This window comes from Tupaia chinensis, unplaced genomic scaffold (assembly GCF_000334495.1).
Source record: "Tupaia chinensis unplaced genomic scaffold, TupChi_1.0 Scaffold000117_2, whole genome shotgun sequence".
Classification (NCBI taxonomy): domain Eukaryota; kingdom Metazoa; phylum Chordata; class Mammalia; order Scandentia; family Tupaiidae; genus Tupaia; species Tupaia belangeri.
The window spans coordinates 11,231,022-11,251,215 of NW_006159583.1; the positions used below are offsets into that span (position 1 = coordinate 11,231,022).

The window sequence follows — 20,194 nt, forward strand, 5'->3', positions numbered from 1 at the left end:
AAAAAAAAAGAAAAAAAAAAAACCAACCTTTTAAAATACTTACAAGCTACTGTCAGTAGTGAAATAATTTGTGTACCTTCAGTAAAAGGTTGTTCCCTGTCCTCCATGTTGTTATAAAATCCATGGTGTGTCTTATAGTCAAAGACTCCTGGAATCTTAGATACAGCAGCTCTTTCTTCAGCCTGCCATGGTTTGGAATTTCCACCATTAAGCTCTAGGAAGTTCTGATTTTAACAGGAATGTTTTCCTAAGAAATACGATACAATGACACATTGCAATCTACTTGAAAAATGAACACAAATTACCTTATTACCCTTTCCCAGGAAACAGGTCCCTGAAGGAATGAAAACCCAAATCCCGTTTTTATGGAAATGAGGGTTGCAAGGAAGGAGGATTATGGAGACCTCACACCAGACTGACGGCATTGGGGGGGGGGCAAATGAAGAGAAAAAGGGGAACACTAACCACTAACGGCAAATTTTCACAATGGTTCACGCTATTCCAAATAACAGGAACTGATAGATCTCAGTTAATATCCAGTTTACTGCTAAGAGCAGAACCGCACATCAGTTGATTCCTAATTAACACCCATGTCAGAGCTTTTTGTCATTGTTCATATTTGGACATTAATAGCAGTCACCACAAAAACAGAAATGAAACCAAAAATTGAATATTTAGATTTATGATGTAAAATAAAATTACTTTGCCAAGTGTTTCAGTCAAGTGTTGACAGGAAATTAATCTGGAATTCACATGGGGCAATGAATTTTCTGACAAATTTAGATTACAGCAGCCCATGCTTTTAGGTATGGTGGGACAAAAAGAACTGTGTTTGTCATTAAACCAGCTGCCTCTCTTCCAGTAGAGGGTCTTTGTTCCGGTTACCAGTGTGACTCATTAGGTTACCTCAAAGTCCCTCGCTCAGGTGGGTCTTAGTTTCACCATTTAGCTTGTATAATACCTGTAGATGATCTGAGGTCTAGATAAGAAGTAGCATTTCAGTAGAGTATGGCATTCTTCTGATGATGAAATCTCTGACATCATTATCTCAGTTTACTGTAGTTACAGTCCACAAAGAGCTTCTATTGTATTCTCAGAAGTAGCCCTTGCAGTGGCATTAAGAATGCAAACAGTGATCCTTAGTAATCTCAAAGCTCAGTCAAGGGTTATTAAAATTTGAAGCAGGGTTCAAAGCTACCCTGTAATAATTAAACTGTCATGCTTACATAAGGCTGTTTCAAAATATGTTTAATATGGATCTGCCTCTTCAACTGAGCACAAAGCGGGGAAAGGGGAGGGGAACAATTGTACAATGAACACAGAAGGTCCCCTTTAAGTTTGACTAGTGGCTGCCATACCTAGAATTCTGTACACTCAGAAAGACACTGTCTCTGACTCTTAATTAGGAAAGGCTCATAAATTGCATTCGAGCTGAGCGCTGACCCCTTCCCACTTGTCACATCTACCTCTACCTCTCCTTTTTTTTTTTTTTTCCTTTTCCTAAGACAGAGTCTTGCTATGTCACAATCTTCCTTTAACCTCCCAAGTAGCTAGGACCATAGGTGCATATACCTCCATGTCCCATCTTTATGTTGAACTGGAACTCAAGCCCAGGTCTCCCATGTGGTCCCAGCTGGGGAAATACAGTGTCTTAGCATGTGCCACTGAAACTGGACCTATTCTATCTTTAATCAGATTCTCTGATCCTCTCTCTCTTGGGTCTTGGATACGCATCTTTTTCATCATGAGGTATAAACACACAGGCTACAGGCACAGTCCCAAAGACACTATTGGGTTGTCAGGAAAGTCATAATGTATTTTTACATAGAAAAGATAGAAAAATATGCCATGACTTTTCTGACAACCTAATACTTAATTCACACGTGCTCACTGTACGCAGTTCATGATGCGTGAACACTGGCACTACAGTGAAAAGGCACATAACTCGGATTCTTCAAACACTCCAGATAAGAAGAAATACCTCTTCCCCTAATAAGGAGACACATTTTCTCCCCTCTGCCCACTAGATGTTAATGTAGGGGTGAAAGAATTTCTCTTCCCCCTTGAAAGTTCCCTGAAACTCAATGACAGTGGGCAGACTAATAGGAGAAAAAGTATACCAATTCTATTTATGTATACATATGTACATGGAGTCACACAAAATATAAACTCGAAGAAGAGCCAGATGGTTGGGTTCATATACCCTTCCTCACAGGACAAAGGAAAATGGGAACATGAATGAGGCCAATGCTCAGGTTACTGTTAAGAAAAGATTCTCTTTGGGAGCTGGATGAGACCAATACGTAACTGAAAAGTGAGGGGCAAGGAGCAAAAGTGCACAAAAACAAAGGTTGTCTTTATGCAGATTTTTTGAGAGGTTTTTTTGTTTGTTTGTTTGTTTGGTTGTTTTTTTTTTTTTTTTTTTTTTTTTTGCTATAGGACGCGTGTGCTCGCCAGAAAGACAGTAACAGAGAGACAGACAGTGAAAAATCACCCCCCAGGGGGGATGACCATGCCGCAATCCCTTCTCTTCCATTCTTCTCTTGGGATCTTGGGCACACACGCACATGTGCCCAGCATAAGTTTAAGCCACTGGGTCCGGGACTCGAACCGCAGTCAGCTACATGGGAGTTCAGCAACATAGCTATTACGCTAACTGCTGGTCCCTTTATGATTTTTTTAAAAGGTAATCTCTCATAGCTGCCTTCAGAAAAATAGGTGTCCTGGGTGCAGAGTTCTTAAGCCTTTTCTGTCTCTTGTTGCTTGATGAGATTCCTAGGGAGGGTGTTTAAGACTACCATATTTCTATTGGAAAGAAATTTCCTTCATCAGATTAAGTAAATTTCAGCAAGAGTCTTTCCTTGCACTTTGGGGGTGGGAGGTAAAAGTGGACAAGACAGGGTTAAAGGAGTTGGTTCTGAGGGAGCTTTTAAGGTCACTCAGCATATCAGAGTCCCAGTCTTCAAAATATCATTTTGAACTCCAATTGTTAATAAGTATCCCTTCCTTTTCACAGAGTTCTGTCCATTTTGACAAAATCTGTAGCTGAAATTAAAGTCCCTTAAATTAAAGGCCCTTTTGAGATTTCTGGGCACACTGAATCTCTGGTTTGACTTTTTTCAACACGCTTCCACAGATACCCTATCTCTGCTTCTCATAAGGAGTCACTCATCTTGCATTTTTCCCCTGTTCTATCCTTCTCTTCTGAATCACCACTAACATTCCTACTGGTCTTGCCTATGTGTTAAGTACTAGAAGTACTTAGAAGTATTTAGAAGGGAAAAGTTAAGTGTAGACAGAGGCCTGATTTAGAAGGTGGAAAAGGCAGTCAAGGTGAGGGAAGGGCAGGATAGAGCATGCCTCGTCCCGGAGACCATCACTCCAACTTGGGAGTTCAGGGTGGGGCATTCACAAGCTCAGTAGTACAGTTATGGAAAATGAAGATAAAACAAAATTGAAGGATCCTATCTTGTTACAAATCGTGGCAGAAAAGATGTCCAAACAGCTACATCAGGGTAGTTGGAAGAGGCAGGTTAAATGTGGAACTGCATCAAACCCGAAGGCAAGACCATGAGCCAGAAAGGGGATGGAGGAAGCCTCAGAACCAGTTGAGAATTTGGAACCAGATTCAGATGAGAGAAAGAAGGCAAATTCTGTTTACATAGGGACACCGGGGGTAGTGCTCTGAGGATTAACGTTGTATGCAGTGTGTTCTTTTTTGTTTGTTTGTTTGTTTGTTTTTGTTTTTTGGGGGGAGGGGTTACTATAGGGCGCGTGCGCTCACCAGAAAGACAGAGAGAAATAGACAGAAGGCAAGAAATTGCCCCCTCCCCCACCAGGGAGATGGCCACGCCACAATCCCTTCTCCTCCATTGTCCTCTCGGGATTCTGGGCACGCACACACATGCACCCAGAGTGAGTTTAAGCCACTGGGTCCAGGACTCAAACCGTGGTTGGCTACATGGGAGTCCAGTGACATAGCCACTGCACCAACTACTGGTCCCCAGTGTGTTCTTTTACATGCATTATCTTCCCTCACCTTAAGGAGCCCAGGAGGTTTCCTCAGGGTGGAACTCAAGCCCGCATTCTGCTAAGGGACTATAATGTGTTTGGAAGACTGGAGGTCAGGGTACCAACAGGGCCCCCGAGACCTTACACCTCACAGGATGTTTACAGAGCAATAGTCTAATAGGTAAGATTTGCCAGAGTGGGTTTTAGAGTCAGACAGGCCCAGTTTCCATGGCAGCTCTACCACTTTTTGGTTGCGTAGACGCTGTGCAACCAGCTTATGTTTCTTAAGCTTCTTATAAAAGCGTATACTCATATGAGCATACAGTAAGTACTCAACAAATGTCATTTTATATAACTTATTTGACTATCTGATGTTTGAGTGTTGACAGCTGAAAACAAGTGAAGAAGAGGACAAATAAATTTAGAGATAGAAAAAATTCCAGCTGTTGGTTTAAAGATGCCAGGACCAGCCTTGGGACGGTGGCCACTACTGTCTCTCAGCTCCAAGTCTCCCTTTGCCAAGAAAAGTCCCACCGTCCACCCAGGCCCCACCCCAGTCTCTGTAGGTTCTCACCAGGGAAAAGAGTATACTTTATAAATTTTTATTTATTATTATTTTATCTGCAATAGGGCATATGTGCTTACTATAGAAAAAGAGAGAGGGAAAGTGAGAAGGATCCCCCAGTGTGGATGACCACACTGCAATCCCTTCTCCTCTAGGGATTTTGGGCAATCACAAGCGTGCGCACGTGTGCTTGAGAATACACAAACACAACCCCCTCAGAGTGTTTTTCAAGCTGCCAGGTCTGGGACTTCAACAGTACAGTCAGCCACATGGGATCCAGCCACCTTAACCACCACTCTACCCAGCCGGAAGAGTACACTTTTTAAATTCAAACGTTGCAATCCCAGCCTAACAAGCTTCCCTAAGTTTTTTTAAGACAATGGGACAGGATACTTCAATCTGGTTCTAGTTTAGCCATTTGGAAATGGGCCAGCTCAGAGGGTAGCAAGGCAGTAAAAGCCCCTAAGGTCCCTCCCTCTACGGCTCACACACCTCCACTGCCTAGGAGGTGACTCCTATTTTGAGCTGGGTCACCTCTCCCCGTGAAAATGGCACAATGCAAATAGCCTGCAGCAGAGATTAACATGTATTGTCAGCCATAAAGACCGGTGGGGTGAACTAATCATCAAGACATCTAAACACAAGCAGGCCCCCACGCACGCCTTGCCTTTGGGAGACAGGACCAGGACAGTAATGGCCTAGGAGTGACTTCTAAACTGAAATGCTATTCGAACATGAAGCCACCTGGACGCCTAGTATACATAAAGGGGAAATGGAGCAAGCACGGTAGGTGGTTCTGATTCCTAATTTTAACTAAGGCTGGTCCTGCTCCTGGAAAGCCCAAGGCCGCGGAATCACGGGGTCTGGTGTCACTCAGACAAACATCTCACCCAGCCAAGGGTCCAGGGCTGGCAGGTACAATGGAACTGGGGACCAGGGGCTGTCACTGCTTCTTTTTCTCGAAATCTCTGCCAGGACCCTGTCTCGAGTTCCCTTTTACGAGGTCAGCACGTGCACCGCCCAAGCTTTCAAAGGGCGCGCTAGACCGGGGTCCCAGACGCCGGGTGGTTTTTAGGGTTTTCTTTCTTCTTATTTCCCTTCTTCCTCTCCACACTTGATGATTTTCTGCAGAAAAACGGCTGCGAAAAAGAACCGATTTCATTTCCAGTTCCCATCACCGCGATTTCCACATGGATGTGACGTTGGGCCCAGCTTCCGAAATGCCCAGGTGACTCACGCGGGGACACCCCGGGGCGTGGCGCAGGAGTTTCTCTGGGCAGCCGGCGGGGCGGGGCGGAGAGGCAGGGGTCTTCCTGATCCCCTGCGCCCCCTGGCGGCTGGCTGTCGCGCGGCGGGACGCGGGCTCCAGGCGCCAGCCGGGCGTCACGTGACTGGAAAGTCCCTGCGTGGAAATCCCCGGTGCGGGCGGTACAACTGAAAGGGAAAAAAGGAAACTGCGCAGTCTGCAGCCTCTGCGGCGGCCCGAGCGCAGCGAGCTTGGAGCCCGCGGGGGCGGAGCGCGAGAGCGGCCGCCAGGAGAGATCACACCCCCCTGCCTGCGAGCGAGCTTGAGCCCGGACGTCTATGGAGTGCAACTTCAGCCTGGCCCTGGTCCCGAAGCGAGTCTGCAGCGCGCGCCTGCTCTGACCGGGACTTGGGACTTTGGGAGGATCGCGCGACCGGCAGAGGTAATCGCTGCGCTTCCTCATGCTGTCTGCTACTGCTCACCGCGGGCGAGGGCTGCGGACGCGTATGGAGCAGCTGCTGTTGGGGTGGTCGGGTCTACCTGGCATCAGCTTTCCAGCGATCCAGGAGGGGAATTTGTTGGCCATTGTGCCTGTTCTAGGTTTGGAAGTGCTGGGAGTTGTATAGCCGCTCCAGATGTCGAATGACAGCTCTGGATTCCTCCCTCCAGCCCTCCGTTTCTGATACTGTCTGCATTATGTTTGCACTTAAGCTGCCGCTGACTGAAGAATGGGCGCCTTTGGTCGGGTGGTCGTTGGTGCTTTGCTTCTTTTCGTGTCTTTTTTGCAGTCAAGCGCTGCATGCTCGTGGCCACGTAGACTTTGCAGAAGCGCTGTGGCTTCTTGCCAGGCTGTGCAGAACCAGCCCATTGGGGTTGGGGTGTCACGGGGGCAGCTATCCAGCAGAGGATGGGGGCTTCAGTCCGCTCACCTTCCCAGGAACAGCTTCCAGAACCTTGGTGGTCTGTGCAGGGACGTGGTGTCGGGGCACAGTGCTCATATTTTTCAGTTGCAACAGTGTAAGAGAAGTGTGCATGTAGAAGCCGGTTGTTGGCTGCCTCAGGAGGAGCGAACTGCAGGCCCCTGCCCCGGCCCCCACCCCACAGTCAGACTGTCTTTGTCAGCCCGGGTCGTCCCACATCCTGCCACCTGGCCTCTCAGGAAAGCAGTGGTATTAAGTAAGGAAGGCGTTCAGCTCATTTTGAGCCTGCTTTGTTTTCAGTTCTCCCTGCCTCTGATCTTTCCTTGGAAAGCTAGTCTGGTCAAGCATTTTGGGAGAACCACTGAATTAGACTGGAGTGCAACCTCTGTGTCCCAGATTATTGAGCAGCCGGTTTAGTGCTCCGTAGTCGTGGTTTAAGATAACTGATTTTTTAAAAAAATTCTTTATACGATTTTGTGTTTTTTTTTTATTTTGGATGGATGCTTCCCAAGCATTGGATTAGAAAGTTAACATATAATGCATCAATTTCTACGTTGCAGACAAAAATATCTGCCCAGAGTGGGAAACTAGAACAAGGGGGAGAGGCGGACTTTGAGGGATGAATAAATTCTGTAGAATCTCATTGATCCCAATGACAAAGCTTGGGAAATTATCTTTAAATATCAAATGTAAAAAATAAACAGTTCAGGGCAATAGTGTGTTTTTTGGTGGTTTTTTTTGTTTGTTTGTTTTTGACTCATAACATTATAGTCATATGTCAAGAAAGTTAAATTTTAAATGTGGAGAAATCCAAGACTTGGAAACTTGGGTAGTGATTTCTTTGATCAAATTTCATTTAATGTTTTTAAGGAGGTAGTTTTGCAAGCTCTGCAAGGCTGAATCTATGAACAGGATCACATTGTGCTCTCGAATATTGACATTTGCATTTCTTGCATATTTAGGCACTATTTTAGATCTTAACGGAAAGATCTTTAGATCCAGAAAAGAAAAACAGAAGAGGCAGAAAAGCAAAAAGAAGCAACACTTAGTTTTTTAAAAGGCTCCCTACTACCTGTCTTTTTTCTTCTGAGAGCACCAGGCACTTGTAACAGGTATGGTGTTGTGGAAACAGCAAGGGGCAGGTCTTGGAAAGCCTAGCTTCTAAGCAAAGCTCTGTCCCTGAAGAGCTATGGAACCCAAATAGGACCCTATCCTCTCCTTGCCTTAGCCAGACTCAGGTGGTTTTATGACTTCAAAGAGGGATAAAAGGGTATCTTTAACTTTTAGTCCTAGCATCAGGCATGGGCCTAGCAGTGCTTTTGGATTTATGAATGGATGGATGAATGGATAGATGGATGAATACATGGATGACATTGTGAGAGAAACTCTTGCTCTTCCTAAAGGAAATGTGCTTGGTATTTTGTTCCTTTATTACACCTGTGACCTGCTGATTTTACCCAATTCCACCTGCAGGGACTGTCTGCCGTCCACAGAGGTATTGCCATCTGACCAAGAGAATGACTTCTCCCAGACTTTACCCAGCAGTCAAATTAAGAATCCCATTCCCAAACTACCACCAGCAAACTCCTCAAAAACAACCTCAGAGTAGTCTGGTCTAGCCTCTCTTTTTAGAGTGGGCTCGAAGGAGTTAGACCGCTTTACCAACAGATTAAAGAGAACCTAGACCCAACCAGGAGTAGCTTCCCTAAAATTCCCGATTTTTTCTCTTTCTTATCGATTTAACATCTCTGTCAACTGGAGGGTTGCCCTGGCAAGTAGTATGATGTAGGAGTGGGGTTAGCTATTGCTATGAAGCTTCCTAGAGAACATCTTTGTGTTCTGATATCATCTCTGTCTTCTTGAAAATTAGGATGTATGGGGAGGGGACCAGCAGATGGTGTAATGGTTACGTTGCTGGACTCCCATGTAGTTGACTGCAGTCTGAGTCTTGGACCTAGTGGCTTAAAACCTCATACCAGGTGTGTGTGCATGTGTACCCAAAATCCCAAGAGGAGAATGGAGGGGAAGGGATTGTAGTATGGCCATCCCCCCAGGGGGTGATTTCTCTCTTTCTCTGTCACTCTGGTGAGCACACATGCCATATAGCAAAAATCGCTAAGAAAAAAAAAAAGATGTATAGGGAGGCACCCTACCCAGGAATAGTGAACGGGAGCAGGTGCTCCATGCCGTTCTTCCCTGGGAAATCGCGTTTGGTTAATTTACATCATGCTGCACTGTTGTCATAGTTAACACTCATGTTAGGTGGTCGTTGGTGCTTTGCAGGTGCATGTAGGTCTTTGTCCCCACTCCTCTTTCATTTGTTTTGAGTGGCATGCTGGCTGAAACTTTTCTTCACTGCTTCCAGACTTTCATTTACTTCACCAGTAGATTACACTTGAAGATTTCAGGGTGAATGGTGGGGTGAAAATGCATCTGAGTGTTGGTACCTAGAGGATGATGATAAAATTCATTGGCAGTTGAGTTGAAATAATTGAGTTCTAGTGTCTATTCTTGGAAGTATAGAATTGATTGTTCATTCTATTTTATTGTGATGAAGATGTTACTAAAGTTTAGTAACACGGTTCCCAAAGACTGCTGATGTTTGCTCTGAAAATTCCAAAGCATTGTCCAGCTGCAGTGGTACACTGCTAAGATACTGCGTTATGCAGACTGAGACCATGTGAGAGGCCCACACCAGATACCCAGTCGGTCTAAATGCCCGGCACAGTGGTGTACATCCCAGAGACTTGGGGGGAGGAGGGGAGAGGCAGGCAGGAAGGGGCTGAGGCAGAGGATTGCAAGTTTAGAGGTAGCCTGGACAATATAGCAAGACCCTGTCTAAAAAAGAGAACTTCGTGGTCTGTACCTGTAGTCCCAGCTACTGAGGAGGCTGAAGCAGGAGGATCGCAACACAGTGAAACACGTTTTTAAAAAAATTTGTCAAGCATCTTGCTGGAACTAGGTTTTATTACTGATTATAAAACATTTGGTTTTAACTCCTTATAAATACTATAATAAACTTCATAAACTCTTAATAAATATTTCTCTTTGGAACTAGAGAACAAATACCACCAGCAGCCTAGATGACAGCATTGAATTAGAGGATTTTTTCAATAAATAAATATTTTTCAATAAATGGGGAATACTTGAAAGAGATAAAAGGGAAAGCAAAGATGGCTTGGTGGTCTCAGAGGAGGAGCTACAGACATGTCTGGGCTACTCTGTGGTCTTAATTGGCATTCGGAACTTCTGAAATCCAGCGGCTGTTAGAGTGGCATCAGAATGAAATGGGAGCTTAAGTGGGTTTTGAGGAGCAGTACCTGTTGCTGACAGACAGGCTTGGCTCCCTGGCAAACGTTACTAAAAACAAGGGTTATTCCCCTCCTCCTCAGTACCCACTCTCCGCCTTCCTTCTCTTGTTTAGACTAATCTTTAAAAGTGATGTAACTTAAAACAGTCCAGTGTGAGTTAATCTTTGGGGCCAGCTAGTATCCTGGGAGTAGAGGTGACTAAGATCTTTGCCTACAGATTAGGGTAATGACAAGCTCAGACACTGGGGTTTCCTGCAAGCAGGTATATAGGAGGAGTATCAAAGCTGGGCTAACGGAATGGGTTATTTTCCCTTCCTCTTCAGGTGTTGCAGAGCACCATGGCTGAACAACTCCTTCCTCAGGCTTTGTATTTGAGCAATATGCGGAAAGCTGTGAAGATTAGAGAGAGGACTCCAGAAGATATTTTTAAACCTACCAATGGGATCATTCATCATTTTAAAACCATGCACCGATACACACTAGAAATGTTCAGAACTTGCCAGTTTTGTCCCCAGTTTCGGGAAATCATCCACAAAGCTCTCATTGACAGAAACATCCAGGCTTCCCTGGAAAGCCAGAAGAAGCTCAACTGGTGTCGAGAAGTCAGGAAGCTTGTGGCACTGAAGACGAATGGTAAGACTTGCTCTGTCCCGCTCCTTTTGTCTGGGGAGGTCTCCACAGTGCTGGGTCCCCATTTGTGAAGTTTTTATAGCTCTAGCCCAAACTGGGATCTCTTGAGGCCATAGACACTTTGCTGTAGATACTCTATAAGGGGCAAGTGATAAGAGGAAGCTTGTTTTTATGGAAACCTTTGTTAAAGGATATTTTATTTTCTAATTGTATATATTGCAGTGTAGAGTGCATTGAGACTTTAAGAAATGCATTTTTAAACACATGCCCTAGTTGCATGATTTGTGTTTCTAGCTCCTGGGACTGCTTAATTATTTGTAAAATACCTTTGTTTAACCAAGGATGGAAATATTGGAAGGCTTTAAGTTCAAAAGGAAAGCTGGTGTGAAAACTGTATTATTGTTGTTTCTCACTGTCATTAGAGCATGCTTACGATGTCCTTGCAGTTCTTAGATTGGTGGCAGTTATGGGTTAACCAGTGAATGGCTGTTGAAGACATAAAAGGCTTCTTTTGTCTCCTCCTACTTTACCAAGATTCTTTTGCCTCTGGCCCTGTAATATAAATAGAAAGGTATTCGAGATTTTTAGCACAGGTTTTAGGCATCTACTTCATTATTTTTAGGGATCCTAGTCACTAAGTGTCTTCCTGTCTCTGTTTTTCTGCCTGATGGCCCTTTACTACTTATTTCCTATGCCAGGTCTCGCTGTCTTGTACATACTCTTAAGCGTATGTACATTAATAGAAATATTCAACATACTGTCCCATGCAGGTAGAAAATTCTACTTTCTGGATGTAGACAGTTAAAATAACCAGCTCAACTATACGAGATCAGTTAAATGCATACTGTCTAGGTAAGAGCAGGAATCTCAAGTCCTTAGCTCAATGACAGTCCTAAACCACCCTGATCAAAATAATACTTTCAGGAGCAGAAAATTCTTGTTGAAAATGATTACAGTGAGAACATTAACTTAATTAACTAGTACATTAACTTTGACCATTTTTGACTTGGGTAGCAGTGATCAATGGGCATACATTTTTGTTTATTGGTTTTGATTCTGGGAACTTAAATATTAATGCAACATCTTATTTATATATATGAAGCATACACTTAGAAAACGCAGATGGAAAGTGTGCATTGTTCTTGGCATTAAATCAAGACATGCATAGAAGTAGGTAATTATGTTATCATTAAAGGGGGTTTATATACCTGATAGTTCGTGATTAACTTTCTCCTATTTTGTTACCAAAAAAGAGAGAGAGATGGGGTGAACTTTGGGAGAGTTAGAAGTAAGAGATTCTGCCAGAAATATGATGGAAAAAACCTTATTATCCCTAACAGAATTAGCTGACATTTTGCTCTAATTCCTTAAGAAAATGAATACTCTGTTCCCTTAAGGAAATAAAGAATGTAATGCAAACACTTTTTGCAAACTTATGTCATTTAACTCAGCAAGGATTCTTGCTACAAACAAAATGAAAAAAAATGCATTTTGAAAACATATTTTGCGAAATAAGAATTTTTAGGCTCAGAATCCTTTTATGTCCTCCCCCCTTCCAAGAAAATTCCTTAAAATTCTGAAAAGGGAAGAAAATATTTTTAGGGGAAGGGAATAAACCAATGACTTTTCATCTTTGATTTTATTAGCACTTTTTTTTTTTTTTTTAATCTTTCTCCCTGTGAAAGGGCCCTTAAAGTCAATGGTCTGTTCGGGGAGGGGGGATACACAAGGTTGCATTTGAGGATATGAGACTGCAGTGAATGAGGAAGGGAGTAGGTGGCATAAAATTGAAACTTCATGTGAAAAATTCCAGCGTCTATTGGCTGCAGCGATTTCACTTGTATAATGAGTAGCCCTATTCCAGCTCACCCTAACCACACCCACTTGGAAAGTCCAGGGTGCACATCGCAGTTTAAATGTCTACACACCAGAACAAAAAGTACAATAGCTGTTGCTCAATTGCTAGTCAAATAACTTAGCACTGGGGAATTCCAGTTGTTACTTAGGGAATTTCATACTGGTGCATCTCAATAAAGAACTGAAAGTAAGCACAAGAAGAAGAAAAAAAGTCTTATCTTTGCTCTAGATTTTGCAAAGGGGAAATTTCAACAGAATGCAATTGTTGCCACACTTCTGCCAAGACACAAGGCTCGAGTGATCTTTTTGTTCATTTGTTGGAATACTTAGCTAGTTTTCTATGTGTGCGTTGAAGGAATACCAGCTGTTGGATATCTATTTGCCTTTTTTTTTTTTTAACAGTATGACTCTAAATATTTGATTAAATGGCAATAGTTTTACTGCCTTTACTATCAGAAAAATAGTTAACTTTTCTTTATAAAACTATTTTGCACTTGCCAAAGGAGATTAAGAAGTTAACATTTTTTGGTATTAAACATTCTCCTAAAATCTTTATTATTTACAGGCTAAAAAAATGCAGTCTGTCGAATTAAGAATTTTAACCTAGAAAAGTCACAAATTAATCAAATATCTTTTCCTTAAAATACCAGCCTTAATCATTGAATTATTTTCAAATTTAGACATCTAGTGTTTCAATGTTTAAAAAGCACTTTGCAGTTACTAATAAGCAGCTCCTCAGAAGACATTCCTGGGGCCTAGGCTGGTAGATTGTAGGTAACTCGTGTTGGTAACCCCACTCTACCGACCAAGAGAGGAAACTCCCAAGTCTCCAAGGCTAAAGTGGAATGGTCAAGTCATTTACCACTGAGTCATAGCCAGACCGTCCCTGTCTAGTAAGCCGAGCCATGCCTGCTTCCTGGTCTGTGCACGTTGCCCTGTGCGTTCTTCCTTAGAGTCAGAAAGCAGTCAAGCCCAGGGCCTTAGTCGGCAAATCAAGGACTGTGAGAAAGGGATGATGCCTTATTTTATGAGCATAAGGAATTTTCTCCATGGTCACCTAAACTAGTTAAGAGCAGAGCCAAGGCAGAACCAAGGTCCTCTGACCCCTTGGCCCTGTTGGTATCATGAAAGAGAAGATTGAAAATAATTATTTTCTTTTGCCTAAAGTTGTCATCATCTCGTGAATTGTATCAGTTTGCCCTTGACTGAAAATTAAACCATTCAGTCCCCTATAATAGTAGGAGGACTCATCTATTCTGAACACCTTCGCTGGTCCTTGAATGTGGATGACCTGACTGTATTTCTCTTCTCTTCCCTCTGTCCTCAGGTGACGGGAATTGTCTCATGCATGCTACTTCTCAGTACATGTGGGGTGTTCAGGATACGGACTTGGTCCTGAGGAAGGCACTCTTCAGCACTCTCAAGGAGACAGACACACGTAACTTTAAATTCCGCTGGCAACTGGAGTCTCTTAAGTCTCAGGAATTTGTGGAAACGGGGCTTTGCTACGACACTCGGGTATGTTTTGTTTCCATACTGGGCATCTAATGACAGATCCATGGTGGCTAAAGGGTACCCTGGGCCAGTCTCTGCCCTCCAGGAGCATATAATGTATTGGGTCACATGAACTTGGCTGAGCAAAGTGTGTTCAATGGAAAACACCAGAAACTTTCTGTGAGACTAACATGCAACTATTACCTCTGCTGGAAGGCTTCTGAGTAGCCAATTCCCAGCTGTGGATCTTTTCATTTGACAGAAGGTCGTCTGATCATGGCCTTTCCTTTGGCGTTTTTGTTGTTTTCACTTTGCTTGCCATCAGCTTGTTTTGTTGAATCAGCCAACCACACCAAGACATGTACTTTACCAGTCTCAGTCACAAGTTTGGAATTTTTGGGTGCATTTGGATGAGGGACTTCTGGGTTAAGCCTCATCAGGGATTTTTTTGAAAGCAGGTGCTGTGTCTGTCCTCCCCCATTTCTGAGTTTGCTCCCTTGTAGTCGAGGAAAGTAAAGGAAGAAAACCGAAACATGGGAAAAGGGCAATCCTTTGTATGAAGATTTCAAGAAAGGGGAGAAATGAGCTTAGTTATAGAAATGAATAGTTATAGACTGATGTCAGAATGACTTTTTAAGGCAGAGTACCTTCAACCTATTGTTTTCCTTTTACCCCTGTTCCCTTAGAACTGGAGTGATGAATGGGACAACCTGGTCAAAATGGCATCCATAGACACACCAGCAGCCCGAGGTGCTCTTCAGTATAATTCACTAGAAGAAATCCACATATTTGTCCTTTGCAACATCCTCCGCAGGCCAATCATCGTCATTTCAGGTGAGATGCCTGCCTGCACACCACTTTTCATATTCTGGTGCTTTTCAGCTTCTATGCTTCGGTTCTTTAGAAAAACCCACACTACCAAAGTCACAGGTGATAGTGGGTAAATGAAAATTGATTAAAATCACTTATTTGCCTTTCTCTTTCCTTAAACAGACAAAATGCTGAGAAGTTTGGAATCAGGTTCAAATTTTGCGCCGTTGAAAGTGGGCGGAATTTACTTGCCTCTCCATTGGCCTGCCCAGGAGTGCTACAGATACCCCATCGTCCTCGGCTATGACAGCCAACACTTTGTCCCCCTGGTGACCCTGAAGGACAGTGGGCCTGGTGAGACAACTGAGCATTAATTAATATTCATCACTTCTGTTAGATACTGGAATGTAGAGTTTGCTTCTTTGCTCCTTACTGAAATAGCTTATTTTAAAATTTTACTTTTACTTGAATATATTATTCTTTCATTTGTTTGGTTAGTAACAGGAGTGCAGTAGCAGTAATTATAATTCCCCCCATATTTTTTGATATACTACTTGGGGAGTACTTTCAGCATGTTAATTGCGAGGAGGAGATATATGTACACATATTACTACTCCTGTTGTTATTAATGCATGATAAATTAAGCCATACAGAGCCCTTAATACAGTGTCTGGGACAGACCAGGTAAATGTCTGAAAAGTAGTTACTATTGTAGTAGTTTAGAATAGAGTAGGCAATGTGTTAAGTGTTTTGGGTACATTATTTTACTTCAGTTCATCCTCATAGCATCCCTGTGAAGTAGTATTTTTAGCTTTATTTTATAGTTGAGGCTGTCGAAGCTCAGAGAGGTTAATAACCAGCCTAAGGTTACACAGCTCAAAAGTGACAAAGTCAGGATTTAAACTCAGGCCAATCTGATTCTGAATCATGGACATTTAACCAATAAACTCTCTTGTCTCCAAGCTAGTAACTATTCTCTGAGCTTCCTAGGAGCAGTATTATATTAGAGTTTAGAGTTTAGTTTTTTTTTTTCCTATTAGAATTTTACGGTGGCTAGACAATACTTTCTTATTCTTCATTTTATCTCCTTGCTCTATTTTCAAAATTTAATCATATATTGACTTACACATAACTTCATTTAGTAGAATAACATTTTACTTATGTGTTACTTTTTTCCCCTCAGAAATCCGAGCTGTCCCACTTGTTAACAGAGATCGAGGAAGATTTGAAGACTTGAAAATTCACTTTTTGACAGATCCTGAAAATGAGATGAAAGAAAAGCTTCTAAAAGAATATTTAATGGTGATAGAAATCCCAGTCCAAGGCTGGGACCATGGCACGACGCATCTGATCAATGCTGCAAAGTAAGCAGCTTAGTTTTAGCTCTCTTCTTTGCCAGCCAGATCTGTGTTTGCTCAGGCACTGAAGTTGTTGCCACCCCAAAACACAGCAGTAAAGTGATTTGCAGCTAGGTTCCTCTACTGTGAAACAAATTCAGTCTTGGTCATAAATTAGAGATCACTTAAGGCAACACTTAACGTTGGTTCCAAAAGGAAATGATATGTACTGTTTTGTCTAAATATCTGGGTGCTGAGAGTCAGGATTATTTTCCAAGTGTGTTTACCTCAAGTAATTTTTTTTAACTGCTCTAGTATATACAAGGGTACTTCTTCAAAAACCTCAGGAGAAAATGCAATTAAAATGAGTTTATTTTGGTGCAAACACTTTTGAAATTTATCCATAGCTTTTTTTAATACACATTTTCCATGAACTTTCTGAAGAACCCATTATATTTAAAAAGTGTAGGAAGCGAAAACTCAAAAAAAAAAAAGCCTTTTTCTCTTGGCTTCAGGGTAACAACAGACACATTATACAAAGACTGGGCTGTAGAAGGTATGTATGTGACAGCCCGTGATTTTGTCACCAGGAAATGGGAGGAGAGCCCCAGAGAACATACTGCATAGATGTCCAGTCCTTAAACACTGGCTTTATGTTCAGGGTATACCTGTTTCTAAGGACTTGAGATGCACAAGAGATAGGTCATAGGAGAATCAATTTCTCAAAGTAGAGATCAGCAAATTGCAGAGTTGAAGTTAATTATGCTTTTTGAGTGGGACTGCCTCCTCTCTCCTCACTCTAGGCTAGACATAGGTTTAAAATTAATTACAGCAAAACAGCAAACACAAAGTTCCAGTATACTTTGTGCTATAAAATAGACTAGTCCTAAATGAATAGTCTGAGTAATGTTTTGCTGGAAATTGATCTCTTGAGCAACTCGAAAGTAAAACTGGTATGTTAAAGGGGGCAAGAGATGGGACCAGCAGTTAGCGTAATGGCTATGTCGCTGGATTCCCATGTAATCGACCGCAGTTCGAGTCCCGGACCCGGCGGCTTAAACTCACGCTGGGAGCCTGTGTGTGCGTGCCCAAGATCCCAAAAGTAGAATGAAGGAGAAGGGATTGTGGTGTGACCAACCCCCCTGGGGGGTGAGTTCTCGCTTTCTGTCTCTGTGTGTCTGTCTTTCTGGCGAGTGCACGCAACCTATAGCAAAAACCTCTCCAAAAATAAAAGAAAAGGAAAAGGGGGCGGGGGCAAGAGTAACCATTTCTTTGGCACTGTCTATAATTTGGAGTAGACCAATTAAATGATTCATTTAACTAATTAAATGAGACTGATTATTTTTAATTATTTTATTTATTTATTTATTTATTTATTTATTTATTTTTTAATTTGACCAGAGAGAGAGTAGAGAAGTGAGAAAGCAAGCCGCCAGATTCAGGACTCAAACTGCAGTCAGCCATGTGGGAGTCCAGCTCCTCTACCACCACGCCACCTGCTGTTCCCAAAATGAACTGATTTTAAAAATACCAAAATTGGGACCAGCAGATGACATAATGGTTACATTGCTGGACTCCCATGTAGTAGACTGCGGTTTGAGTCCCAGATCTGGCGGCTTAAAACTCACACTGGGCGCTTGTGTGTGCATGCCCAAAATTCCAAGGGGAGAAAAGAGGAGAAGGGATTGTGGCATGGCCATCCCCTCTGGGAAGTGATGTCTTGCTTTCTACGTGTATGGCTCTCTGGCCAGCGCACATGCCCTAATAGCAAAAAAATCACACAGACACACACACACACACACACACACACACACACACACACACCCCAAATCATCTTAAAAGACTAACTTACATCACATTCGACTATAAAACATGTTGGGCAACATATTAGACCATGTTGTACTAGAAGCGCAAGCTCTTTATCATAGTAAATTTCAGTGAATAGTTACAAAGTTATTGCCATAATCCACATTCTAAAAGTTTATGCTTCAAACTAAGAGGTGAAATCGTGTGTGATTATACGTAGCCTCACAGTTTTCCTTTTGGTCTTTAGGTTGGATGAAGCCAATTTACCAAAAGAAATCAATCTGGTAGATGACTACTTTGAACTTGTTCAGCACGAGTACAAGAAATGGCAGGAAAACACCGAGCAGGGCAGAAGAGAGTTGCACACCCAGAACCCGTCAGAACCTTCTATGCCCCAGCTTTCCCTCATGGATGTAAAATGTGAAACGCCCAATTGTCCTTTCTTCATGTCCGTGAACACCCAGCCTTTATGCCACGAGTGCTCAGAGAGGCGGCAAAAGAATCAAAACAAACTCTCAAAGCTGAACTCTAAGCCAGGCCCTGAAGGCCCGGGTTTGGCCCTCGGGGCTTCTCGGGGAGAGGCTTGTGAGCCCTTGGCCTGGAGCCCTGAGGAACCAGCTGGGGGGCCTCGTTCAGCCCCTCCAACAGCACCCAGCCTTTTCCTGTTCAGTGAGACCACTGCTATGAAGTGCAGGAGCCCCGGCTGCCCCTTCACACTGAACGTGCAGCACAATGGATTTTGTGAGCGCTGCCACAATGCCCGGCAACTCAATGCCAGCCCCACCGCAGACAACACGAGGCACTTAGATCCCGGCAAGTGCAGAGCCTGCCTTCAGGACGTCACCAGGACGTTTAATGGGATCTGCAGTACTTGCTTCAAAAGGACTACGACAGAGCCCTCCCCCAGCTTAGGGGCTGGCACCCCCTCCTGCCATCAGCGCTCCAAGTCCGACCCCTCACAGCTCGTCCAGAGCATCTCCCCACATTCTTGCCACAGAGCTGGAAATGACGCCTCCTCTGGCTGCCTTTCTCAGTCTGCACGGACTCCAGGGGACAAGACTGGGACAAGCAAGTGTAGGAAAGCTGGCTGCATGTATTTTGGAACTCCAGAAAACAAGGGCTTTTGCACGCTGTGTTTCATTGAGTACAGAGAAAACAAACGTGAGTGAAGTTACTGATTTTTCAAGGTAGTAACTATTTTCCAGAGGGATTCAGTTTCTAAACTTTAGGAACTGGAGCCCTTCTTGGCAGTGGGGTAGAACGGTCAACCCACTGTGCTTTTCTATTGGTGTGCACAGGAGGACAGTCATGGTGGCTCTACCAGCTGCACGTGGAGGCAAAGGGCACCGCGTGGTTACATCAGCTCTTACAGACGGTGCTTCAAACGCCAAATGATAGAGTTCATGAAATTCATTTTCATAAGACCATTTGGTGTGTGGCATTTGTAAGTTAAAAGTTTGAACTAGACTAGATTTGTTTTGAAACTGTGGTATAAGAGAAATCTCAAAATCTGGAAAGCAGTAGCCAGACAGAGGAAAGTCTCTACTGACATAAAAAAAAGAAAACCATTTGCAACTTTGGGAATCTAACTGAAAGGAAGGATGGGCAGTTAAGCATTCACCTTGTTCTGTGACTGCGCTTGATCAGTGCTCCATGTTCAGAGTAGGATTTGTAAAGCAGAGATGTCTCAATGATATTATAGTATTACCTTTTTGGCGAGGTGGGAGGTAGTGGTTGAATGTATACAAGTCCGATCTCATGCATATATTTAAGGCCGGCCTACTCGAGATTTGAAGCCCATTGATTGCTCTTCTGCCAGTGTCTGTATTTGCATGGTGACCATATGTGGTTCTGATCAGTTTCAACTCTGTTGTAGATTTTGTCACTGCCTCAGGGAAAGCCAGTCCCACAGCCTCGAGGTTCCAGAATAACATCCCGTGCCTGGGGAGGGAATGTGGCACCCTCGGAAGCACCATGTTTGAAGGCTACTGTCAGAAGTGTTTCATTGAAGCTCAGAATCAGAGATTTCATGAAGCAAAAAGGACTGAAGAGCAGCTGGTGAGACATTTTAAGGCACCTCCCCTGCACTACCTCCTGTGTCAGGGTCAGGTCCTCTGGCTGGAACAATGTCTTCCAAATGTGACTAGGCTCTCTCTTCATGATAAAGGATTATTGAGGCCAGTCTACTAGAAGAGCCTGGGGAAAGA

At 43.3% G+C, this 20,194-nt stretch overlaps 1 protein-coding gene across 3 annotated transcripts in view; it reads left to right on the forward strand.

The window, feature by feature from the left end:
- The first annotated feature begins 6,050 nt into the window (after window positions 1–6,050).
- TNFAIP3 (TNF alpha induced protein 3) overlaps window positions 6,051–20,194 on the forward strand; it is an 18,769-nt gene continuing 4,625 nt past the window's right edge. The window contains exons 1-9 of one of the 3 annotated variants that reach the window (XM_014586224.2): window positions 6,052–6,264; window positions 7,705–7,854; window positions 10,377–10,686; window positions 13,868–14,058; window positions 14,721–14,868; window positions 15,028–15,198; window positions 16,028–16,208; window positions 18,235–19,148; window positions 19,864–20,045. In XM_014586224.2, coding sequence (XP_014441710.1) covers window positions 10,392–10,686; window positions 13,868–14,058; window positions 14,721–14,868; window positions 15,028–15,198; window positions 16,028–16,208; window positions 18,235–19,148; window positions 19,864–20,045 — 2,082 coding nt within the window. In that variant the 5' untranslated portion in view covers window positions 6,052–6,264; window positions 7,705–7,854; window positions 10,377–10,391. Of the gene's footprint in view, window positions 6,265–7,704; window positions 7,855–10,376; window positions 10,687–13,867; window positions 14,059–14,720; window positions 14,869–15,027; window positions 15,199–16,027; window positions 16,209–18,234; window positions 19,149–19,863; window positions 20,046–20,194 lie in introns of all 3 variants that reach the window. The other 2 variants (XM_006144358.3, XM_027770244.1) reach the window with 2 other exon arrangements.